This window comes from Oncorhynchus gorbuscha, linkage group LG04 (genome assembly GCF_021184085.1).
Source record: "Oncorhynchus gorbuscha isolate QuinsamMale2020 ecotype Even-year linkage group LG04, OgorEven_v1.0, whole genome shotgun sequence".
Lineage (NCBI taxonomy): Eukaryota > Metazoa > Chordata > Actinopteri > Salmoniformes > Salmonidae > Oncorhynchus > Oncorhynchus gorbuscha.
The window spans coordinates 4,367,218-4,394,136 of NC_060176.1; the positions used below are offsets into that span (position 1 = coordinate 4,367,218).

The 26,919-nt window shown below is 45.5% G+C and overlaps 1 protein-coding gene across 2 annotated transcripts; it reads right to left on the reverse strand.

Moving 5' to 3' along the window:
• Positions 1 to 244: 244 nt before the first annotated feature.
• On the reverse strand, positions 245 to 17,593 carry LOC124033560 (proline-serine-threonine phosphatase-interacting protein 1-like). Of its 2 annotated transcripts, none has more exons than XM_046345599.1 (14): positions 17,363 to 17,593; positions 15,615 to 15,715; positions 15,382 to 15,456; positions 11,397 to 11,431; positions 11,212 to 11,318; positions 11,042 to 11,104; positions 6,983 to 7,081; positions 4,437 to 4,482; positions 4,136 to 4,215; positions 3,245 to 3,343; positions 2,923 to 3,019; positions 2,595 to 2,691; positions 2,117 to 2,315; positions 245 to 1,665 (listed from the first exon to the last, which is right to left on the reverse strand). In XM_046345599.1, exons 1-14 carry the CDS (start codon positions 17,393 to 17,395, stop codon positions 1,534 to 1,536), a joined length of 1,263 nt encoding a protein of 420 aa, XP_046201555.1. In that variant the 5' UTR covers positions 17,396 to 17,593; the 3' UTR covers positions 245 to 1,533. The 2 variants fall into 2 exon arrangements, with proteins under 2 accessions (XP_046201555.1, XP_046201554.1); XM_046345598.1 differs by having other exon boundaries at positions 2,117 to 2,345.
• Between the last annotated feature and the right edge of the window lie 9,326 nt (positions 17,594 to 26,919).

Here is a 26,919-nt window from a genome sequence, read left to right on the forward strand (position 1 = left end):
CAAAACAAAACAATGTGATTAGGTCTGGACTTTGACTTGGCCATTCCAAAACAAAACAATGTGATTAGGTCTGGACTTTGACTTGGCCATTCCAAAACAAAACAATGTGATTAGGTCTGGACTTTGACTAGGCCATTCCAAAACAAAACAATGTGATTAGGTCTGGACTTTGACTAGGCCATTCCAAAACAAAACAATGTGATTAGGTCTGGACTTTGACTTGGCCATTCCAAAACAAAACAATGTGATTAGGTCTGGACTTTGACTTGGCCATTCCAAAACAAAACAATGTGATTAGGTCTGGACTTTGACTTGGCCATTCCAAAACAAAACAATGTGATTAGGTCTGGACTTTGACTTGGCCATTCCAAAACAAAACAATGGGATCCATATCATCCAAAAAGTTTGAGTTTGCAAAAAAGCACATGCATGATCATCAAGACTCTTGAATGTTCTATGGACAGATGAGTCAAAAGTATAACTTTTTGGATGACATGGGTTCCATTTTATGTCTAGTGAAATCCAAACACTGCATTCTACAGTAAGGACCTTATACCCACGGTCGAGTATGGTGGTAGTGTGATGGTTTGGGGATGCTTTGCTGCCTCAGGACCTGGATGAGTTGACTAAATAGAAGGAACCATGAGTTCTGGTCTGTATCAAAATTCTACGTGAGAATGTCAGGCCATCTGTCTGTGAACTGCATCTGGGATATGCAGCAAGACAACGATCCAAAACTCACAAGTCAACATGAAAAGAGCTAAAAAGCAACATGTGTTTTGGAATGACCAAGTCAAAGTCCAGACCTAATCCCAATTGAGATGTGTGGCAGGTCTTGAAATGAGAAGTTCATGCTTGAAAACCCACACGTCTCTGAGTTAAAGCAGTTCTGCATGGACGAGTGGGACAAAATTCCCCCACAGCAATGTAAGAGACTGATCAACAACTACAGGAAGCTTTTGGTTGGAGTCATTGCAGCTAAATGTGGCACAACTAGTTATTGAGTGTAAGGGGGCAATTACTTTTTCACACAGGGACATAACTTTGTTTATGAAATAAATGAAATAAGTATACAATTGTTGTTATTTGTTCACTCAGGTTCCCTTTATCTAATATTTGGTTTTGGTTGAAAATCTGATAAAATTCAGTCTAAAAAATGTGTAAAAGTAGAGAAAATCTGAAAAGGGGCGAATACTTTTTCACATCACTGTGCATGTAGTAGTAGGCCTGTTGGGTGAAAAGACTCTGGTGCAGCATAGCCTAATAGTTCATGGGGAACACACTGGCATGACTCATGTTCCAAGTCAGTTCAGTGAGTCATCTCTACTGCTGGAGAATCTATTACTCTGAAGTCTTGAAACCAAGGATCAGAACATTCAGTAAGAAGCAGAAAGGGGTCCTCATAGTACGGTTTTGAAGACTACAGTATGTATGGGTGAGTGTGCATGAGTATGTGTGTGTGAATCCCTGTACCTGTGTGCATGAGTGTGTGTGTGTGTGTATGTCCATGCATGAATGTGTGTGTGACTATGTCTAGACTTTGGCCAGGTAGGAGCCAGGTACCAGCCCAACCTGTCCGTTTCTCTCCACTGTCCACCAGCCGTCTTCACTCTGTTCTATCACCAACACCACATCCCCTTTAGACACTGACAGCTCATCTGGGTCCTGGGAGCACAGGGAACACATTGTTAGTAATAGAAGTATGAAGATTTGAATTACAGTATGGCTCATATACAGTACATACATACAGTATAATACAGAGCAGTGGAATAGTAAGCATGATCCATCAATATCTCAACTAGTTATATTTCATGTCAGCCGCATCACAGAGTTTTTTAATGACATCTGTAACTCGACACCTGTAACTGTGTGCAGGTTTCACCTGTAATTTGACACCTGTAACTGTGTGTGCAGGTTTCACCTGTAACTTGACACCTGTAACTGTGTGTGCAGGTTTCACCTGTAACTTGACACCTGTAACTGTGTGTGCAGGTTTCACCTGACACTTGACACCTGTAACTGTGTGTGCAGGTTTCACCTGTAACTTGACACCTGTAACTGTGTGTGCAGGTTTCACCTGTAACTTGACACCTGTAACTGTGTGTGCAGGTTTCACCTGTGCAGAGTAGTCATAAAACACCATGAAGGTATCATCATCATCCTCATCAGTTGTCACTGCAGGCAGGGCAGCTGCAGCTGCAGACTGGAAGCCAGGTATGGATGCATACACTCCATCTGAACTCTCAGGCACTGTTTGACCAACAGGTGGCGCCGCTGGCTCGGAAGTTGAACCCTCACTCATACTCATCTTTGAACTAGAGTTTCGTGGCAGAAGATTGGAGATTCTGCACAAATATTTTTCATGTCACATTCTCAAATATATATGAATGTGTTGATGATGTATGGTTATGAGAATGTAGTGATACAATGTCCATATTAGAATTCCTATGCATTCAACTGTTATTCCACTGTTACAAAGTGATAGAGCTTGTTTCACATAAACACTATGGGGTGGTTTCCTGGACACAATTTAGCCTACTCCTCGATTGTCTTCAGGAAACTGCCCCTACGAGTCCCAAGTTCTACCAGCTGACCTTTTCCTGACCCCTCCCCCTCCGAAGCGAGCGCTGCCGTTGTTGTCGCCTGTTGGTGATGGCTCCCGCTCATAGTAGTTCTCAAACACAATGGGGTCTAGAGAGAAGAGGATGGAAGTCCACAGAAATTAAGCATAGCCAATAGAGGTGTATTGCATATAATATTTCAAATGGCAAATGTTATTCAGAGGAAAAGTTACACTTGAAAAGCAGAGACACACACAGTACAAACCCGTTCTAATTACTCTAAGAAGTGTTCGACATTGGTGCCAATGTTGACAGCAACCCTGGCCCTTCACGCTCTGTCCTGTATTCAGTGAGATTTTACCTGGTGGGCTTGAACCTGTTGTCTTCATCTCTATGAAACAGTTGTTATCTGTTGTGATGTCACACGTCTCCAGAATATTCCTCACCTCCTCGTAAAACTGCAGAAAAACATTTCTCATATTCATGCTCAGTCTTCAAAGAGGCTTCATTGATTTAAAATAGTTCTGGTTGACAAATAGGATGCATTTTGGTTGATTCCCAGATACATTGCATGTTAGGCAGTGTAGTACTGGTACTAATAGAGTTTAATGTAGACAGTAGTTCATGGACCCATCCATAATCCATTTGCCTATCGCCTGAAGTGTGGTCATTGTTGAGCTCACCTCGTCGTCTTTGACACATTGCACAGAGAAGTGATTACAGTGGTCCCAGAGGGCACACCTCAGGATAGTGATGCGTTCCACCTCCTGCTGCTGAAACACCTGGAACAGCAGAGACACACATACAGTACAAACCCTTAATCATCTATCCCTATATATACACACTGAACAAAAATATAAATGTTAACGTAAAGAGTTGGTCCCATGTTTCATGAGATCCCAGAAATGTTCCGAACACACAAACAAATGTATTTCTCTAAAATGTTGAGCACAAATGTGTTAACATCCCTGTTAGTGAGCATTTCTCCTTTGCCAAGATAATCCATCCACCTGACATATCAAGAAGCTGATTAATTAGCATGCTTGTTACATAGGTGCACCTTGTGCTGGGGACAATAAAAGGCCACTCTAAAACGTGTAGTGTTCCACAGATCCATAGATTAGTGCCTAATCAATTGATTTAAATTGACTAATTTCCTTATATGAACTGTAACTCCGTAAAATAATTAAATTGTTGCATGTTACGTTTCTATTTTTGTTAAGTAATCAATCTGGCTCAAAAGCGACTGCATATATTAAGGAGGCTAACCAGGCATAACCAGGCTCTAAATATCTTTACAAGCTACTGTAAAAGCGGATTCATCAGGCTTACCTGCTCAATCGGTAACATGCAATATTGTGCTTTGAGAGGCATAGACTACACTGTTAGAACAGAAAGGTGCTATCTAGAACCTCAAAGGGATCTTCGGCTGGGGGGGGGGGATGTTACAATGAGAAATATAGGCCTACTAAGACATACTGCGGCGGAAGGGGGCGTGGTGTGAGGTCGTCGTAGTTGCGCTAATAACAGTTGTGGGTGTGAAAAGTTGTTGCTGTGTAACAGAGAGCTCTAACCTCACACGTGCCCTTGTGTGTTCCCTCCCAGTCCTGACGAACGCTCTCCAGCTGCTCTACATTCAACATGTATTGTTTCTCTGTACAGGTGGAGCACAATAGAAGTTAGGGAATACTTTACATTTATTGCATCCTAAGCACTCTTCTTTACTTGGATTACCATAATAATACATGTTTTTTAAATAATCAGATCAGAATGATAATAAATTCGTAATGCATTTACAGATTCATTGATTCATTCATCCATTGATATTATCACCAATAAAGAAAAGTAGAGTATATTGTATGGTATGAATCAGACCTGCTTCAGTGACAGCTTGTCTGCATTGCTTGGCCTTGTTTTGTACCTGAGAAAGACAGCAGTAGAGGAACTGGTCATGCTCTGAATCAAAACGTGACTGCTAAACAAACAAAAGAGACAGTTCTCCTTTAGAAGAAAATATCAGGATGTGTTCTCTTTACTCTCCTGACTCTCTGTTCCTCTACAGACCTCCATTTTCAGAACGCACACAGAACAAGCATTTCTAGTAAATAGATAACTCAATTCCAGGAATTGCCAGCATTTCATTGGACCTTCAATTGTAAATGACGTGCATTATAACCAACTCATAGACTCACTGAAACAGTCTAGTTAACAAAAAAACAAGAGGTGGTTAAACTGCTCGCTGGTCGTGGTGAAAAAAGTAACACTTCCTATTCTTTCAATGCATTTTTCTGCAAAAGGCTGTTGGGCAAAAGAAAAAAGTGGGTAGACTGTGTTTACTTGTGTTTTCCTCCACTATACCACTGTTTTACTTGTAGTAGGAAAACAGTAGCAAAGGGAACTGTTTCATAGCCTTCTCAGATACTGAGAAATTGAGTTGCAGTAGCACAACAATAACTACAGTGCATTCGGAGAGTATTCAGACTTTCCACATTTTGTTACATTACAGCCTTATTCTAAAATGTATTACATTGTTTTTTTGTGTCATCAATCTACACACAATACCCCATAATGACAAAGCAAAACAGGTTTTTAAACTTTTTTGCAAATTTATAAAAAATATTTTATTTTTAAATATTACATTTACATTACTATTCAGATCCTTTACTCAGGATTTTGTTGCAGCACCTTTGGTAGTGATCACAGACTCAGAGTCTTCTATGGTATAACGCTACAAGCTTGGCACACTTGTATTTGGGGAGTTTCTCCCATTCTTCTCTGCAGATCCTCTCAAGCTCAGTGAGGTTAGATGGGGAGCATCACTGTACAGATATTTCCAGGTCTCTCCAGAGATGTTCGATTGGGTTCAAGTCCGGGCTCTGGCTGGGCCACTCAAGGACATTCAGAGACTTGTCCCGAAGCCACTCCTGCATTATCTTGGCTGTGGGCTTAGGATTGTCCTGTTCGAAGGTGAAGCTTTGCCCCAGTCTGAGGTCCTGAGCGCTCTGGAGCAGGTTATCATCAAGTATCTCTCTGTACTTTGCTCTGCCACTCGACCATAACAAGGCCTGCTTGGGGGAGTGCTACAGAGCTGGTTGTCCTTCTGGAAGGTTCTCCCATCTCCACAGAGGAACTCTGGAGCTCTGTCAGCGTGACCATCAGGTTCTTGGTCACCTCCTTGACCAAGGCCTTTCTCCCTCGATTGCTCAGTTTGGCTGGGCAGCGAGCTCTAAGAAGAGTCTTGGTGGTTCCAAACTTCTTTCATTTAAGAAGGATGGAGGCCACCGTGTTCTTGGGGACCGTCAATGCTGCAGAAATGTTTTTGTACCCTTCCCCAGATCTGTGCCTCGACACAATCCTGTCTAGAAGCTCTATGAAAAATTCCTTTGACCTCATGGCTTGGTTTTTGCTCTGACATACACTGTCAACTGTGGGACCTTATATAGACAGGTGTGTGCCTTTCCAAATCATGTCCAATCAATCAATTGAATTGACCACAGCTGAACTCCAATCCAGTTGTAGGAACATCTCAATGGATGATCAACGGAAACATGATGCACTTGAGCTCAATTTTGAGTCTCATAGCAAAGGGTCTGAATACTTATTAAAATAAGGTATTTCTATTGTTATTTTTAATACATTTGCAAACATTTTATGAAAACCTGTTTTCGCTTTGTCATTATGGGTTATTGTGTAGAGACTGATGAGTAAAAAAATATATATAATTGAATCAATTTTAGAATAAGGCTGTAACGTAACTAAATGTGGAAAAAGTGAAGGGGTCTGAATACTTTCTGAATGCACTGAATAACGAGGGGTATTACATGTGTATAATTGCAGGGTTGGCAGTGGTGTTACCTTCTCAGACTGGTTTGGTGTTGTGGCTGTGTAATTCTAGGTATGGGGGATTACAATACTTTCTCAGACTGGTTTGGTGTTGTGGCTGTGTAATTCCAGGTTTGGGGGATTTACAATACTTTCTCAGACTGCTTGGGGGCTGTGTGTTTGTATAGTTCCAGGGTTTGGGGAGGTGGTGTTACCTTCTCAGACTGGTTTGGTGTTGTGGCTGTGTGTGTGTAATTCCAGGTATGGGGGATTACAATACTTTCTCAGACTGCTTGGGGGCTGTGTGTTTGTATAGTTCCAGGGTTTGGGGAGGTGGTGTTACCTTCTCAGACTGGTTTGGTGTTGTGGCTGTGTGTGTGTAATTCCAGGTATGGGGGATTACAATACTTTCTCAGACTGCTTGGGGGCTGTGTGTTTGTATAGTTCCAGGGTTTGGGGAGGTGGTGTTACCTTCTCAGACTGGTTTGGTGTTGTGGCTGTGTGTGTGTAATTTCAGGTATGGGGGATTACAATACTTTCTCAGACTGCTTGGGGGCTGTGTGTTTGTATAGTTCCAGGGTTTGGGGAGGTGGTGTTACCTTCTCAGACTGTTTTGTTGTTGTGGCTGTGGTGCTCCTGTCAGCAAGCTGCTCTGCCTCGTCTGCTTCTTTACATTTCTGCTCATAGGACTTCTTAGACTGGAGATGGACAGAAGAGACATTCAGGGAATCATCATTGAAGCAGCCACAGTGGTCTGTGGAGTCATGTTTTATGTAACAATCAATTAAAACAGTAGCCATGTTGGATCTCTGTAAAACTGTATGCAACTGTATGCAATGTCAAAATGGTGAAATGTGCAGTCCTCACTTAGCAGTTTAAGCAAACATTTTGGTCAATATGTATTTCTGGCTTCAGATTGGTTGTTTCTTGTACAGGATAATCAGTCTTCACCACTTTAGCTCCGTTTATGTCACTCTGCCATTGGCTCTTGTCACTTGTCTCACCACAGAGTAGCCTAACGATGTAGCTAATCTATTCAGTATGTAAATGCTCGCATAGTGTCACGCCCTGACCTGAGAGAGCCTTTTTATGGCTCTATTTTGGTTTGGTCAGGGTGCGATTTGGGTGGGCATTCTATGTTTTGTTTTCTAGGTTTCTTTATTTCTATGTTTTGGTATGGTTCTCAGTCAGGGACAGCTGTCTTTAGTTGTCTCTGATTGGGAATCATACTTAGGTAGCCCTTTTTCCCTCCTTTCAGTGTGGGTAGTTATTTTTGTTAGTGGCACTTAGCCCTGTAAGCTTCACGGTTGTTTCTTCGTTTGTTGTTTTGTTGGTGACATTTAACAAATAAAAGGAAAATTCACGCTCACCACGCTGCACCTTGGTGTCCTTCTAACGACGTCTGTGACAGAACTACCCACCACAAAAGGACCAAGCAGCGTGGTAAAAAGGAGGACGGGGCATGGGATGAGATCCTGGCCGGAAGGGATCGCCTTCCATGGGAACAGGTGGAAGCTGCCAGGAAGGCGGAGGCAGCTGGTAAAGGGGCCCATCTTTACGAGGGAACACGGCTAGCAAGGAAGCCCGAGAGGCAGCCCCAAAAATTGTTTGGGGGGGGAACACGGGGAGATTGGCAGAGTAGGGTTATAGACCTGAGCCAACTCCCTGTGCTTACCATGGTGAGCATCATACTGGTCAGGCACCTTGTTATGCGGTGGAGCGCACGGTGTCTCCAGTGAGCGTTCACAGCCCGGTGCGCTACCTTCCAGCTCCCCGAATCGGCCGGGCTAGAGTGGGCATCCAGCCAGGTCGGAGGGTGCCGGCTCAGTGCATCTGGCCGCCAGTACGTCTCTACGGCCCAGGATATCCTGCGCCGGCTCTGCGCACTGTATCTCCGGTGCGTCTGCACAGCCCAGTGCGGCCTGTGCCTGCGCCTCGCACGTGCCGGGCCAAAGTAACCATCCAGCCAGGACGGGTTGTGCAGGCTCTACGCTCGAGACCTCCAGTGTGCCTCCACGGCCCAGTGTGCCCTGTGCCTGATCCCAGAGCCGGGCCTCTTGAGTATCTCTTCAGTCCAGTGATGATCCATGGCACAAAGCCTCCAATGATGATCCATGGCAAGAAGCCTCCAATGATGATCCATGGCACAAAGCCTTCAATGATGATCCATGGCAAGAAGCCTCCAATGATGATCCATGGCAAGAAGCCTCCAGTGATGATCCATGGCACAAAGCCTCCAGTGAGGATCCGTGGCACGAAGCCTCCAGTGATAATCCATGGCACGAAGCCTCTAGTGATGATCCATGGCAAGAAGCCTCCAGTGATGATCCATGGCACGAAGCCTCCAGTGACGATCCATGGCAAGAAGCCTCCAGTGATGATCCAAGGCAAGAAGCCTCTAGTGATGATCCAAGGCAAGAAGCCTCCAGTGATGATCCATGGCACGAAGCCTCCATTGCTTATCCATGGCAAGAAGCCTCCAGTGATGATCCAAGGCAAGAAGCCTCCAGTGATGATCCATGGCACGAAGCCTCCAGTGATGATCCATGGCACAAAGCCTCCATTGCTTATCCATGGCAAGAAGCCTCCAGTGATGATCCATGGCACGAAGCCTCCAGTGAGGAGTCATGGCACGAAGCCTCCAGTGAGGAGTCATGGCACGAAGCCTCCAACGACGGCCTCCAGTCCGGAGCCTCCAGCGACTGCCTTCAGTCCGGAGCCTCCAGCGACGGCCTCCAGTCCGGAGCCTCCCGTGACATTTTCCAGTCCGGAGCCTCCAGAGACGGTCTCCAGTCCGCAGCCTCCAGCGACGGCCTCCAGTCCGGGGCCCGCAACGAGGGTGCCCAGTCCGAGGCCCACAGAGAGGGTCCCTAGTCCAGGATCGGCGGCGAGAGGCGCTACCAAAGTGGGGTGAGCCAGAGGTGGAGCGGGGTCTATTTCCCGCACCAGAGCCGCCACCGCAGATAAATGCCCACCCGGACCCTCCCCTATAGGTTCAGGTTTTGCGGCCGGAGTCTGCACCTTTGGGGGCGGGGGGTACTGTCACGCCCTGACCTGAGAGAACCTTTTTATGTCTCTATTTTGGTTTGGTCAGGGTGTGATTTGGGTGGGCATTCTATGTTTTGTTTTCTTGGTTTCTCATTAAACTCAAACTCCCCATCCAACCTGACAGAGCTTGAAAGGATCTGCTGAGAAGAATGGGAGATACTCCCCAAATACAGATGTGCCAAGCGTCATAGCCAAGAATACTCAAGGCTGTAATGACTGCCAAAGGTTCTTCCACAAAGTACTGACTAAAGGGTCAAAATGCTTATGTGAATGTAATATTTCAGATTTGTATTTTTAATACATTTGCAAAAATGTGTAAAAAACATTTTTTCTTTGTCATTATGGGGTATTGTGTGTAGATTGATGAGGGAAAGAAAACAATTTAAACAATTTTCGAAGTCAAGGGTTCTACTTTCCGAAGGTACTGTATACAGGATGTTATACAGGGTGTAAGTATGATACTGTAATGATACTCACAAAAATAGGCCCAAGTTTATGTATATTTGAGCAATAAGGCCCGAGGAGATGTGATATGTGGACAATATACCACAGCTAAAGACTGTTCTTACCCTCTATGCAACGCGGAGTGCCTGGAATACAGCCCCTTAACTGTGATATATTGACCATATACCACAAACCCCCGAGGTGCCTTATTAATATTTCATAAACTGGTTACCAATGTAAATAGAGCAGTAAAAATACATGTTTTTGTCATACCCGTGGTATACGGTTTGATATACCAGCCATCAGGGCTCTAATCATCTGGTTTATAATTGAGCATAAATCATGGGACGATGAGAGGTGAGATACGTATTGATGCAGACCAAAATGTTCATTTTCAAGGCCTGTGTTATCCTACCAGTTCCCCCACAATAATAGGGCCAAAGTCTGTGGTTGGTGTGTGGGTGTGTGTGTCTATACTTTGTTTCCTACCCTCTTCCTCTTGCAGAACTGCACTGTGATGTATGTTCTCTCTTGGGTAGCTCACCAATCTCTAAGAGGTAGCTAGGTCTACTGGGTGTAATATCAGCCTTCCTCTTTTCTGGGTATGAACTCTACACTGCGCTCTTAGAAAAACGGGTTCCAAAAGGGTTCTTTGGCTGTCCCCATAGGAGAACCCTTTTTGGTTCCAGCTAGAACCCTTTTGGTTTTCAGGTGGAATCCTTTTGGGTTCAATCTAGAACACTATGTGGAAAGGGTTCTACATGGAAACCAAAAGGGTTCTACCAGGAACCAATAGGGTTTTTCAAAGGATTCTCATTTTACATTTAAGTCATTTAGCAGACGCTCTTATTCAGTGACTTACATGAGCAATTATGGTTAAGTGCTTTGCTCAAGGGCACGTAGGCAGATTTTTCATCTAGTCTGCTCTGAGATTCAAACCACTGACCTTTCAGCTACTGGCCCAATGCTCTTAAATGCTAGACAACCTGCCACCTGTCTCCTATGGGGACATACGAAACACCCTTAAATTCTAGATACCTTTTTTTCTAAGCGTGTGGATAAAGTCCCACTTTCTGACTGTTCTATTACCTTCTGTGTATGTACCTCTGTACTTAAACTGACTTACTAAGTAAGCATGTAATTCCCTGAGTGAATAGTATGCCTACCTCCATGGTCTTCTTGTATAAGGACACCTTCATCTTCTGAACTTTCTCCATAATCCCCTCAAACTGAACGAGGATAAACAACATGGTTGAAATTTACTGGCACCTCATAAACACAGGTTTTCAAAATGTATTTTCAAAACGAAATAAGCACTTAATAACACATTTCAAACCTTCCTCCTCTGTTCTTTCTGTCGCTCTCTGAATGTTTCCATCTTCTTGATCTCTTCCCGTAATGTTCCGGATAGCTGGATATGCAGATTCCCCATGTTTTCAATTTCTGTCAAAGAAAACAGTTATTTTAGTAAACTGTCATTTGGCTTTGTTGTGAGAGATGCAGTAGACAGGATAAACTTACGTGTTTTAAGTTGATCAAAGGAGGCTTTCAGAGTGCTGAAAAAATAGAAATGATGCATTAATCAATAACAGGTAGTGTAGCATACTAAATACTAGTTAAACACAGTATGCATAAACAGATTGCCAAATCACTGCATTCAACTGTATCTAGATATCAATGACTTGTCATGGTTCCACCTGTCACCAGAGGGCAGCAGAGACCATCCTATAGACATTAACGACACTCTGGTGTGTCCAATTTATTCATTATGATTTCCCTGTTAAAATAGGTGTGTTTTCTGTTGTCCTTTGCAGAAGCTTGAATTGTTTACCGTGTGCGTTCGTTTCCTGGGTGAGTTTTTGAGACTTAGTGTTTGTTGTTTTTTCATGTGTACTGTGATCCTGCGGCTACCGTTTCTCAGTAAAGTATGTTAATCCTTAACCACTGATTCCTCGTCTGTTCTCTTCTCTTCACCTGGGTCCAACCTCACCATGCCAGAGCAAGCTTCTGCACCAAACATGGACCCAGCCGAGATCACTCAGATCAAGAATGTTGTAACCCACCAAGGAGCACTGCTGGGGTGGCAAGAACAACTCTCCCAAATATCAGAGATCCTCCAGGCACTTACCGACTCCCTCCAACCACAGTCCAACCTCAACCCAAGAGGGGCCAATGTCGCCCAGTGCTACAGATGTCACCGTAGTTCCTCCAGGGAACCTGCACTGGGAACCCAAGATCCCAGCCCCCGAGTGGTATGACGGCCACCCAGGAGGATGCAAGGGGGTCCTTCCTCATTCAGTGTTCTCTGGTGTTTGAGCTACAGTCCTCCTCGTTCCACACCGATCGGCCATGATCGCCTACACAATCTCTACTCTCGGGCAAGGCCCTGGCGTGGAAAATGGCGGTGTGGGAACAGCAGCCAGCATCCTGCAGCTCCAGATTTACAAATCTTCGACCACCCAGTCAGCGGAAGAGAAGCAGCCAGCCGACTGTTCAACATCTGCCAAGGGGCCAGACCAGTTGCTGACTTCGGCATTGAGTTCCACAACCTCGCATCCAAGAGTGTGTGAGGAATACGGAGGTCCTGGAAACTGCTTTCCACCAGGGTTTGTCTAACTCCAAGGATGAACTGGCCTCTCGGGAACTGGGAGAGGACTTTGAGTCCCTGATAATACTGGCAATCAGGATCGACAACTGCCTCGAATGTGTGAGACATCGCCTTTTTGACTCCACCCCAGTATTTCCTGAGCACCTTAAGCCACCCAAACTCAAAATTGAGGAGCCCATGCAGCTGGGACCCACACGTCTGAGTCCACAGGTGCGTGACAGGCGCATTCGCGACGGCTGCCGCCTCTACTGCGGAGGTCTCGGCCATCTCAGTGCTATATGTCCAGAGCTGACGGGAAACGCCAGGGCTTGCCAGGACAAGGGGAGACCCTGACGAGCTGTGCAGCTACCTCTCAGTCACCGTCTGTCACTACTCGCAACCCTCCACTGGGACAACCGTCAGCACCAGATTCAATCCTTCGTAGACTCCGGGGCCACAGATAATTTTATTGATCAGGACTTCACCAGATAATTACCAATCACCTGCGTGAAGTGTCCCATCCCTCTGCAGATTCAAGCCCTCGATGCATGGCCCATTAGCTCCGGTCAGGTGGAATATCAGACCAAGCCCATTCCACTGCAGGTTGGGGTGAAACACTCAGAGACTCTTAGTTTTCTGTTGATCACTGCTCCCGAGAACCCCCTTATGCTAGGGTACCCCTGGCTAGCACTACATAACCCACTATTATCCTGGTCCAAGGGACACCTACTAGACTGGGGTAAGGACTGCCAGACTAAATGTCTAAGACCCCCACCAAGAGCCTCGCCATGTCCTCCTGCATCCATTGAAGTCCGCTCTCCCTCCTGAATACTTCGACCTCCCTGAGGCCTGCAGTAATAGGCAAGCCGCCACCCTTCTTCCACATCGTTCATACGACTGCCATAGAACTCCTATCCAGCTCCACACCTACCCAGGGCCATCTGTACTATCTCTCAACCCCTGAAGCAGCAGTCATGGACAATTACATCCGGGAGACACTAGAGGCAGGTTTCATTAGCCCCTCTACATCCCTAGCTGGTGCAGGCTTCTTCGTGGGTAAGAAGGATGGAGGCCTGCGTCCTTGCATCGATTATAGAGGGCTGAACTGGATTATAATCAAGAATCGTTACCCCCTACCACTGATGTCCGCCGTCTAGGAGTTGGCCCAATTCTTCACCAAATTGGACCTCCGCAATGCTTAAAAATCTGGTGAGAATCAGGAAGATGAGTGGAAAACTGCCTTTAACAACCCTAGTGGACACTATGAGTACCTCAAACATCCTAATCTTCTCCAAAACCCTTCCAGAACACATACTGCACGTCCACCAAGTCCTGAGATGCCTCCTGCAGAGCCAACTATATGTCAAGATAGAGAAGTGTGAGTTCCACGAGAAGTGTGAGTTCCAAGTTTCCTTCCTGGGTCACATTATCTCTACCACAGGCATCCAAATGGACCCCCAAAAGGTTGAGGCGGTCGCCCACTGTCCCCGTCCCACCTCACTCAAGCAGGTCACGCGGTTCCTCGGGTGAAACCATTTTTACAGGTGTTTTATAAGTAACTTTGGTGCAGTGGCAGCGCCTCTCACGATCCTAACCCACATGTCAATTTGCCCAGTGTTGTCCGGGTTTGGCCGGGGTAGGCCGTCATTGTAAATAAGAATTTGTTCTTAACTGACATGCCTAGTTAAATGAAGTTGACATTGTTTTTTTAAAGTCCCAGACCCGTTTTTGCTAGACTCCTGAGGTTGACAGGTCATTCATAGAGCTTAAGGGATGTTTCACCTCTGGACCCATCCTCGTTCATCCTGATCCTACTCTGCCCTTTGTTGTAGAGGTGGACGCCTCGGACACCGGAGCAGGGGTGGTCCTACCACAGCAGAATGAATAGAACAAGAAACTGCACCCACGCGCCTTTCTCTCCAAGTGGTTCTCGCCAGTAGAACGCAACTACAATGTATTCAACTGCGAGCTCTTGGAAGTTAAGTGGGCCCTTAAGAACTTGGTCTCCATTCAAGAAGCTAAGAGGTTGAACGCTCGCCAGGCTCGGTGGGCTCTGTTTTCTAACAGGTTCAATTTCACACTAGCCTATCGCTCGGGATCCAAGAATCAGAAAGCATGTGCCCTGTCCCACCAACACGATACCTCTAACGAGGAGAGGGACTCTGGACCCATCATCCACAGCTCCTGCATTGTGGACTCTGTGATATGGAGTATTGAGTCCACGGTCCGACAAGCCCAGACACGAGAACCTGACCCAAGGTGATAACGATTTCCCTGTTAAGAGGTGTGTTTTCTGTTGTCCTTTGCTGAATGCTTGAATTGTTTACTGTGTGCATTTATTTCCAGAGTGAGTTTTCAAGACTTAGTGTTTGTTGCTTCAAGTGTACTGTGATCCTGCGGCTACTGTTTCTCAGTAAATTATGATGTTCATCATTAACCACTGATTCCTTGTCTGGTCTCTTCTCTTCGTCCAGCTTTACCATGTCACATGACTGGCTTATTAGCAATGGTGTAAAGATTAACTGTGTGAACAGGAAACTGGATTGAGGATGCACTCACACACACATTTTCTCTCTCTCTCTCTCTGTTGGAAATGATTCCACGAGGGCTAGAATGTGTGACTTAATGGCATTGAAGCCTGACTATCATTATTATGTTCTAAAAATACCACTATTCTTCTATTGACTAGCTATTATATTGCCTGTGAAGTGGTTGTGGCATGTAAACAAGTAGCAGGTGCGCCACGCCAGGTTATGGCAAATTATTTAAAGAAAAAAAAAGAACATTACATTTGATTTGGGCCAATGCCCCCCCAATGTTATTTGTATCTGTTATGACAGCATTTTGGCTAACTTGTGCATAGTAGGTATTATGGTCCAAACATATCATCTCTATATATGTACGTAACCAGCCATTTACCTTATCTCTGTCTGCCCCCCAGCTTTACGTGCTATTGTCACCAGATCCTTCCCATACCTCTCTTCTGCCATGGCCCTGTAGACAGACAAACAGGCAGACTTAAAAGTGCTGTGTTTTGTAGAGTATAGACCAATCTTTGAGTTGTATGAACATTCCGATTCGGTGTGCAATCACTGCTGACCATCCCTGCATGCATTTTGTATGAAGTTCTAATGACGTCAGAGAAACCTTACCTCATCTTCAGCAGTTCCTCCACATCTTTGCACATCCGCCTGCCATCACATAGTCTCTGAATCAGAACCTCATAGCCCTGATGATTAGTGAAATCAACTCCCTACAGAGAGAGAAAGAGATGTGTTGTAATCCAGTTACACAACAATAGTTACACAATAAACGTTTGACTCAAACTGCCCAGTGGTTTGTCTCTGTATTTAGTGGCACATATTGAACAGTTAGATTCCACAGAAGTTGGAATTTGTTTAGGGATTTGTTTATGGACCTGGTGAAATTCACAAAGCATTTAAGATTGATATTACGTTTCACTGAAATGTGCATTGCGTCATCACTTGTTACAGTACTTACAAACAGACAATATAATCAGAGGACTGTCCAGAGGACCATAGAATATTCACTTTGAACAACTTTTAGTTGCAGACAGTATAATAGAAACCCATTTAATATGTTCTCTTTCATGTCTGAAGATGACAGGTAGATTATCAACTGTTGCCTTGGATGCAAATCTATCTGGACAATGAGAGGGCTAAATTCGCAACCACCGTGAGCAGGAAGGGAGTCATAGCAACCAACGCCTCAGGGAACATCTGTCCAAAACTACTATGATACCTCACAAGTTAAACAGAATATAACAGATGTGGAAATTGTGGTGAAAGCACAGTGCCTATCCTACAGTGACTATCCTACAGTGAGTATCCTACAGTGACTATCCTACAGTGACTATCCTACAGTGCCTATCCTACAGTGACTATCCTACAGTGACTATCCTACAGTGCCTATCCTACAGTACCTATCCTACAGTACCTATCCTACAGTGACTATCCTACAGTGCCTATCCTACAGTGCCTATCCTACAGTGACTATCCTACAGTGCCTATCCTACAGTGACTATCCTACAGTGACTATCCTACAGTGACAATCCTACAGTGCCTATCCTACAGTGACTATCCTACAGTGCCTATCCTACAGTGACTATCCTACAGTGCCTATCCTACAGTGACTATCCTACAGTACCTATCCTACAGTGGTCCTTCTGTAGCTCAGTTGGTAGAGCATGGCGCTTGTAACGCCAGGGTAGTGGGTTTGATTCCCGGGACCACCCATACGTAGAATGTATGCACACATGACTGTAAGTCGCTTTCGATAAAAGCGTCTGCTAAATGGCATATATTATTATTATATTATATATTACAGTGCCTATCCTACAGTGACTATCCTACAGTACCTATCCTACAGTGACTATCCTACAGTGACTATCCTACAGTGACTATCCTACAGTGCATATCCTACAGTGCCTATCCTACAGTGCCTATCCTACAGTACCTATCCTACAGTGACTATCCTACAGTGACTATCCTACAGTGACTATCCTACAGTGACTATCCTACAGTGCCTATCCTACAGTGACTATCCTACAGTGATTATCCTACAGTGACTATCCTACAGTACCTATCCTACAGTGACTATCCTACAGTGCATATCCTACAGTGCACATCCTACAGTGACTATCCTACAGTGCATATCCTACAGTGCACATCCTACAGTGACTATCCTACAGTGACTATCCTTTTGCTTTAAAAGGCTCACTACACTTTCAAGTCTGTAAATGGTTGAGAATGAACAAAATACTAATATTTCTGGATAGAGAGATTTTAAATGAGTTATCAGTAGACTATCTAGTTATATCTAGTTACACACACCAACGCAGGACATCAAGAGACAATGGTAGTAGACTGAGGGAACTTACCCAAAAGGCATCTTTATACAGCAAGGGAGTCATTCTGTGTTATACATGCACTTCCTCAAAGTTTAATGTTAATATCCTCTTTATCAACGTTTACAAAAAACATAAACCACTTCAGTTTTAACAGATTCCTTATTGAGATCCCCAAAAAAAGTATATATATATATGAAGGACAACTCCAGAATACCTCAGCCGTTATAACTGCAATATCACTGTTGAACTTTGAATTGGGCTTGAATGAGGAAGAAGTACCCTGTGATGTCACTATCCACAGACAAAGCCTCTTGCTGAGATATGTAGATAACTACAGTTTTGATTATTATTTGAATAATAGATCATATAGAATTTCAGACCTAAAACGGATTCACATACTATATTGGGCACAGATTGTGCCCTTGTTCATGAAGAATAGCCATAGGTTTGATTATATGCAGGGTGTATCACATCTGACCGTGATCTGATCCTCAAAAGGGTGGCGCACAATTGGCCCAGCTTCGTCCGGGTTTGGCCGGGGTAGGCCGTCATTGTAAATAATAATTTGTTTTAAATTAAATGACTTGCCTAGTTAAATAAAAGCTAAACAAATACATGAAAATGTATTATAAATAATATCTGTATAAATATAGTTTTTATTTATGTTTAATAATATGTTTGACATGCCTACACCGTACGTGCTTTCCAATTAACTGCTGCTTGTAAAAGCCATCATATCCACCTGTAAACATCAGACAACTAACTGAACTTTAACAGCTAACAAATACCGACCTCTAGTGGTGTACTCAGGGAGATACACAAACCATCACATTGAAAGTTGAAACAACGTAGCAGTACAACTTTAAACATTAGGCCTACATGTTGTGGTTAAATATTCAAGTTCTTGAAAAGGACCATGCAGGTAAAATACCATCAACGGGAAGGGAGGTAAACCAAGAGGCAGAATGATGTCGATGTTCGATCCAAGAATTGAGAGCGTTGATATTTATTTTCTGGTCATCTGATGTGTATTTTTTTCAACGACTTGCTAAATAGGCTTAGCCTACGCTCGTACCTATGACAAGATGACTGCGTCATCCTTCAGAATGGACACCCCATTCTGATTGTCTCAACTTGTTACAATGGTCCCTCAGATTTTCCTCTATTTTTTTGGTTATTTATTGGCTTAGCATTTATTCTAATGCAATGGATAGCATTTATTCTAATGCAATGGATTGTTGACTGGACAAGGCATGGGGCGGCAGCGTAGCGTTGGACTAGTAACCGGAAGGTTGCGAGTTCAAACCCCCGAGCTGACAAGGTACAAATCTGTCGTTCTGCCCCTGAACAGGCAGTTAACCCACTGTTCCTAGGCCGTCATTGTAAATAAGAATTTGTTCTTAACTGACTTGCCTAGTAAAATAAAGGTAAAAAATAAAAATAATAATAATAATATGTCTGACAAAGAGTAGTACAATATGTAATGTATGACAGACACTGTACTACTAACTAACTTAGAAACCAATGGGTTTATAGATTCAAACATTTTTCATTGGCACTGTTCTCAGTGCCGCCACTTGCCCATGGGTATAGACATTAAGGTACTGGTCCCCATAACTGTTTTTTTTTGTTGCATTTATACACAGGAATATGGAGTATTGTTTTTCTAATTTCAAAGAGGGAGTGCAAATAAACATACTTTATTCAGATTAGGGCTACAATAAATTAATGTTTCACAATATGACCACAAGAGGGAGACACAGACCATTTCTGCTCTCCTCTTGGCACTAAGCATTAACCGACAATAAAATACTGTATAGGTCCACCAAATCCCACTAGACCGAAAATCGACCCAAAACCTAAATCTCAGTTTTATGTCGAAATTGTGCCCTGGGCATGTGTGACTGAGGACATGGTAACACATGGATGAACAAACACATGAAAGCCTATTGATTTTCAGAGTGAGAAAGGATGGCTGGGTGGTGTCTCAGTCTCTCACTGTCCTCCTGATCAATAAGATGTGTGAAAATCCGAAGGTTCTCTCTCTCTCTTAGCAGGGGAATCACCTAGTTACTGTTATCTATCCAGAGAGAGAGAGACAGGTTACAGAGGGCATTCCCATCAATACACAGTTCAGCACTAGAATTATAGCACTTTGTCTGACTAAACGATAGACCTGAGGTATTGGACTTGCAAGTTAACATTTTCAACTACTCTGTATTGTTTGTCATCAACTCATTTATTACCAATAATGTCATCGGACCCTAAATAATCCCAAGGGTTGTAGTGATGAAGCTTTGCCCCTTCTCTACACTCTTTGAAAAAAAGGTGCTATCTAGAACCTTAAATGCTTATTCGGCTGTCCCCATAGGACAAGGGGGGGCAAAGTATGGCCTGCGGGCCGTGTCCGGCCCGATGGGCACTTCAATCCGGCCCGCAAGACATTTACAAAAACAAATATGTATATATTTTTTGTAAACATTTTGTCTCCCCAATTTCATGGTATTCAATTGGTAGTTACAGACTTGTCCCATCGCTGCAACTCCTGTACGGACTCGGGAGAGGCGAAGGTCGAGAGCTGTGCGTCCTCCAAAACACGACCCAACAAAGCCACACTGCTTCTTGACACACTGCTCACTTAAACCAGAAGCCAGCCACACCAATGTGTCAGAAGAAAGACCGTACACTTGGCGACCATGTCAGCGTGCTTGCGACTGGCCCGCCACAGGAGTTGCTAGTGTGTGATGGGACAAGGAAATCTCGGCCTGCCAAACCCTCTCCTAACCAGGACGATGCTGGGCCAATTGTGCGCCGCCTCATGGGTCTCCCAGTCACTGCCAGCTGTGACACAGCCTGGGATTGAACCCGGGTCTGTAGTGATGCCTCAAGCACAGCGATGCAGTGCCTTAGACTGCTGGACCACTTGGTAGGCCCCCGCAAATGGATTTTAACAAATAATTGGTCCCACAAAAGATGCGGGCCTCCGTTGAATATCAATATCCCAATGTGGCCCTTCGAGCCAAAAAGCTTGCCCACCCCTGCCATAGGAGAACCCTTTGAAGGACCCTTTTTTTGGTTGGAGGTAGAACCCTTTTGCTTACAGGTAGAACCCTTTCTACAGATGGTTATACATGGAACCCAAAAGGGTTCTCCCATGGGGACAGCCTGAAGGACCCTTTTGGAACGCTTTATTTTCTAACAGTGTACATCTCCTCAAAAGTTTTTAATCCTTCCAGTCTGCATGAATAGGGGAATTGACATTTATCCAGCCTATTAGCTATGGCTACTGATTCCTGCAGCTCAGGGTCCGTGTGAGCAGGTCTATCTGCGTGTGGGACCCCGTGTGAGGGCTCTAATGGAGGGCCAATGGGTCCCAGGCCAATGGGTCCACAGACACACACAGCCTCCACACAGGGCTCCCTGGAGTGGCAGTTATTGAACTGTGACAAACGAGCCGTGTCAGGGCCAGGACAAGCCTCCTACCTGGGGGATTCTCTGTAAATGACCTTCCCATTAACCAACCACTGGTGTGTTCCCCCTCCTCAGATAGGGTTACACAGGGAGGCAGATCATTCACCGCAGTCCATTGTCCCCACTGCCATAGAGTTATTCCCAATGACCGTATGGAGTTTTCACCCGTTTCAACTTGTGAAGTTATTTTCCATTATTTTCATTTCCAGGTCCATTTTGTCATGTCCATTCAGAATGTGTGTATTGGTATACAGTATGTAGGTGTGTGTGCTGTGCAACTGGGCATATATTCCTGTGACTTGACCTGAGTGTGTTTTCCTGCCTGAGTGCTTGCTTGCGTGTGTGAGGCTTAGTGTGAGTGACTTCACTGCTTTCACACGTTCTCCATCCCTTCATCCCTCCATCCCTCCATTCTCTGTAATCCCCAATTGACTATTGGCACCAGCCCTTTATCTCTACCTCCCCTCCGATGCCCTGGGTACATGTCTGCAGAGTGTTGTGTGTGTGTGTGTGTGTGTGTGTGTGTGTGTGTGTGTGTGTGTGTGTGTGTGTGTGTGTGTGTGTGTGTGTGTGTGTGTGTGTGTGTGTGTGTGTGTGTGTGTGTGTGTGTGTGTGCGTGCGTGCGCTGTGTATCCCCTTCTCCGACTCTGGTGAATAGGAATGCAGTGAAGTGAGCATTGATTGGCCACGTTAGTGCAAACCTGTTAGTATCCTGACAGATGGATGGCTAATGATGTGTAGGCAGCAGTGCAGGGGCCTGTAGTTGTTAGTGAGATGATCCGCTGTCATAATAATACAGTTCATAAAACCAACAGCTGGGGACCGTCCCACATGGCACCCTATTCCCTACATAGTGCACTGCTTTTAACCAAGGCCCTGGGCTCTGGTCAAAGTTAGTGCACTTTGTAGGGAATATGGTGCCATTTTGGAGACTGATTATAATCCAGGACCCAAGACATTGAAGCCAATGAAAAAAGCAAGCTGAAGGCCTTTGGCTTTCTCACATTTGATCTAAATCTGGCTTCAAATGAAACATTTATTAGCAGGTTAATCTGCCGTATCACTCCTAAAATCGCGGGGCTTAATCAATCTGATCCTCCTCCATTACTCCCTGCTGTGTTCCCTATGGCTACTGGGGTCTGTGCAGCAGGGCCGGGGAAGCTCTCTTCCTCTCTCTTACACACACACACACACACACACACACACACACACACACACACACACACACACACACACACACACACACACACACACACACACACACACACACACACACACACACACACACACACACACACACACACACACACATGTTGATGTGGATTTTCTGTTAAATATTTGATCAGCCCTGATGTCACAGTCTGGTAACCCATGGCTACAACATTTTGGATCCTTTAGTTGTTGTTTTCAACATCCTGTGGTCTGGTCCTATAAAGGATAGTTGAGTTCTCCTGAAAGGGAATAAATAGATGTTCAGAAGAACTAGAGGGGGTGTAGCAGGCTGCTAGGTGACCCCAATGAGAGGGTGCATGCCAGGGGCAGAACCTGCCCCCTGCCTGGGTCCCACTGACCGACTGGATGCTGGTTTGGTCTAATTTGCCCCACGGCTGGTCCCTCCATGGGGACCCCTGTCCTCTACATCTGCTCCCAGGGCTCTCCATACTGCCTTGCCCTCCTACACACCCCACTTTCTTTCTTCTCATCACTCTCCGCTTAGGCCTCTACATGTTTCTATCCCCCCTTGTGAGGCTCTCAAGACCTGGCCTTTTGCCATCCTGGCCGCTGTGTGTGTGTGTGTGTGTGTGTGTGTGTGTGTGTGTGTGTGTGTGTGTGTGTGTGTGTGTGTGTGTGTGTGTGTGTGTGTGTGTGTGTGTGTGTGTGTGTGTGTGTGTGTGTGTGTGTGTGTGTGTGTGTGTCCGGAGAGATAGGGGCAAGGCTGCTAATTTGCTAAGTGGGTTCATCCATTTGACAGAGGACAGGGATTCTGCTTGGTTACACGCCTCACATCCCACACAGAGAGCTGACCAGACATACTAACATGTTACACACCTCACATCCCACACAGAGAGCTGACCAGACATACTAACATGTTACACGCCTCACAGTCCACACAGAGAGCTGACCAGACATACTAACATGTTACACACCTCACAGCCCACACAGAGAGCTGACCAGACATACTAACATGTTACACACCTCACATCCCACACAGAGAGCTGACCAGACATACTAACATGTTACACGCCTCACAGTCCACACAGAGAGCTGACCAGACATACTAACATGTTACACACCTCACAGCCCACACAGAGAGCTGACCAGACATACTAACATGTTACACACCTCACAGCCCACACAGAGAGCTGACCAGACATACTAACATGAGCTGACCAGACATACTAACATGTTACACACCTCACAGCCCACACAGAGAGCTGACCAGACATACTAACATGTTACACACCTCACATCCCACACAGAGAGCTGACCAGACATACTAACATGTTACACACCTCACATCCCACACAGAGAGCTGACCAGATACACTAACATGTTACACGCCTCCTCCCACACAGCTGACCACACAGAGCAGAGAGCTGACCAGACATACTAACATGTTGACCAGACATACTAACATGTTACACACCTCACATCCCACACAGAGAGCTGACCAGACATACTAACATGTTACACACCTCACATCCCACACAGAGAGCTGACCAGACATACTAACATGTTACACACCTCACAGCCCACACAGAGAGCTGACCAGACATACTAACATGTTACACACCTCACAGCCCACACAGAGAGCTGACCAGACATACTAACATGTTACACACCTCACATCCCACACAGAGAGCTGACCAGACATACTAACATGTTACACACCTCACAGCCCACACAGAGAGCTGACCAGACATACTAACATGTTACACACCTCACATCCCACACAGAGAGCTGACCAGACTAACAGACACCTCACAGCCCAACAGAGAGCTGACCAGACATAGTAACATGTTACACACCTCACAGCCCACACAGAGAGCTGACCAGACATACTAACATGTTACACACCTCACAGCCCACACAGAGAGCTGACCAGACATACTAACATGTTACACACAGACTCTAACAGTTACACACCCCACACAGAGAGCTGACCAGACATACTAACATGTTACACACCTCACAGCCCACACAGAGAGCTGACCAGACATACTAACATGTTACACACCTCACAGCCCACACAGAGAGCTGACCTAACACTCACAACATGTTACACACCTCACAGCCCACACAGAGAGCTGACCAGACATACTAACATGTTACACACCTCACAGCCCACACAGAGAGCTGACCAGACATACTAACACAGCCCACACAGAGAGCTGACCAGACATACTAACATGTTACACACCTCACAGCCCACACAGAGAGCTGACCAGACATAGTAACATGTTACACACCTCACAGCCCACACAGAGAGCTGACCAGACATAGTAACATGTTACACACCTCACAGCCCACACAGAGAGCTGACCAGACATAGTAACATGTTACACACCTCACAGCCCACACAGAGAGCTGACCAGACATACTAACATGTTACACACCTCACAGCCCACACAGAGAGCTGACCAGACATACTAACATGTTACACACCTCACAGCCCACACAGAGAGCTGACCAGACATACTAACATGTTACACACCTCACATCCCACACAGAGAGCTGACCAGACATACTAACATGTTACACACCTCACAGCCCACACAGAGAGCTGACCAGACATAGTAACATGTTACACACCTCACAGCCCACACAGAGAGCTGACCAGACATACTAACATGTTACACACCTCACAGCCCAGACAGAGAGCTGACCAGACATACTAACATGTTACACACCTCAGAGCCCACACAGAGAGCTGACCAGACATACTAACATGTTACACACCTCACAGCCCACACAGAGAGCTGACCAGACATACTAACATGTTACACACCTCACAGCCCACACAGAGAGCTGACCAGACATACTAACATGTTACACACCTCAGAGCCCACACAGAGAGCTGACCAGACATACTAACATGTTACACACCTCACAGCCCACACAGAGAGCTGACCAGACATACTAACATGTTTACACACCTCACAGCCCACACAGAGAGCTGACCAGACACACTAACATGTTACATACCTCACAGCCCACACAGAGAGCTGACCAGACATACTAACATGTTACACACCTCACAGCCCACACAGAGAGCTGACCAGACATACTAACATGTTACACACCTCACATCCCACACAGAGAGCTGACCAGACACACTAACATGTTACACACCTCAGAGCCCACACAGAGAGCTGACCAGACACACTAACATGTTACACACCTCACATCCCACACAGAGAGCTGACCAGACATACTAACATGTTACACACCTCACAGCCCACACAGAGAGCTGACCAGACATACTAACATGTTACACACCTCACAGCCCACACAGAGAGCTGACCAGACATACTAACATGTTACACACCTCAGAGCCCACACAGAGAGCTGACCAGACATACTAACATGTTACACACCTCAGAGCCCACACAGAGAGCTGACCAGGCTTTTTTCGCATCCATTATTTAGACAATTACAGTGGTAATGTGGCTGTTATCTGAGGCAATACCCCAGAATGACAGCATCAAATCTTAGATGAAATACAGTCCGCTGAAACATTTCTGGCTTCTCTACTATAGTGCTACTTCTAAGGATGAGTCTGTCGAAAACATTTTTAATCATAAGATGCAATTACATATTTGTGTTGAGATTTTTCCTTTTCTTAACTTTTCTTCTGACATTCTTTTTATCTTCTGGTTAGTATCACAACGCTGTGACGGCTCCTGGTGAGAGAATTATCACTGGCCATTGCCCTGGTCATCCTGCACAGACCAGCATTGATGACAGAGGGTTAACACTCACTGTGTGTAGCTGAAAGGTGAGGGACAGACTGTCTAAAGGTGCCATTGTGTGTGTGCGTGCGTGTGTGATCCGTGCCTGCGTGCTGCATGCATGCGTATATGAGCAGGGAGGAAGGACCTTCCCCCTGTGACTTGCTCTGTCTATGTGCCTCAGAGTTCCCCAGCCAGCCTTAGTAGTTTAGCAGAGTTCCCCAGCCAGCCTTAGTAGTTTAGCAGAGTTCCCCAGCCAGCCTTAATAGTTTACCAGAGTTCCCCAGCCAGCCTTAGTAGATTAGCAGAGTTCCCCAGCCATCCTCAGTAGTTTAACAGAGTTCCCCAGCCAGCCTTAGTAGTTTGACAGAGTTCCCCAGCCAACCTCAGTAGTTTAGCAGAGTTCCCCAGCCAGCCTTAGTAGTTTAGCAGAGTTCCCCAGCCCGCCTCAGTAGTTTAATAGAGTTCCCCAGCCAGCCTCAGTAGTTTAACAGAGTTCCCCAGCCAGCCTCAGTAGTTTAGCAGAGTTCCCCAGCCAGCCTTAATAGTTTAACAGAGTTCCCCAGCCAGCCTTAGTAGATTAGCAGAGTTCCCCAGCCAGCCTCAGTAGTTTAACAGAGTTCCCCAGCCAGCCTCAGTAGTTTAGCAGAGTCCCCCATCCAGCCTTAGTAGATTAGCAGAGTTCCCCAGCCAGCCTCAGTAGTTTAACAGAGTCCCCCATCCAGCCTTAGTAGATTAGCAGAGTACCCCAGCCAGCCTCAGTAGTTTAACAGAGTTCCCCAGCCAGCCTCGGTAGTTTAACAGAGTTCCCCAGCCAGCCTCAGTAGTTTAAAAGAGTTCCCCAGCCAGCCTTAGTAGATTAGCAGAGTTCCCCAGCCAGCCTTAGTAGCTTAGCAGAGTTCCCCACCTATCCTCAGTAGTTTAACAGAGTTCCCCAGCCAGCCTCAGTAGTTTAACAGAGTTCCCCAGTCAGCATCAGTAGTTTAACAGAGTTCCCCAGCCAGCCTCAGTAGTTTAGCAGAGTTCCCCAGCCAGCCTCCCAGAGTTCCCCAGCCAGCCTCAGTAGTTTAACAGAGTTCCCCAGCCAGCCTCAGTAGTTTAGCAGAGTTCCCCAGCCAGCCCAGAGTTCCCCAGCCTCAGTAGTTTAGCAGAGTTCCCCACCTA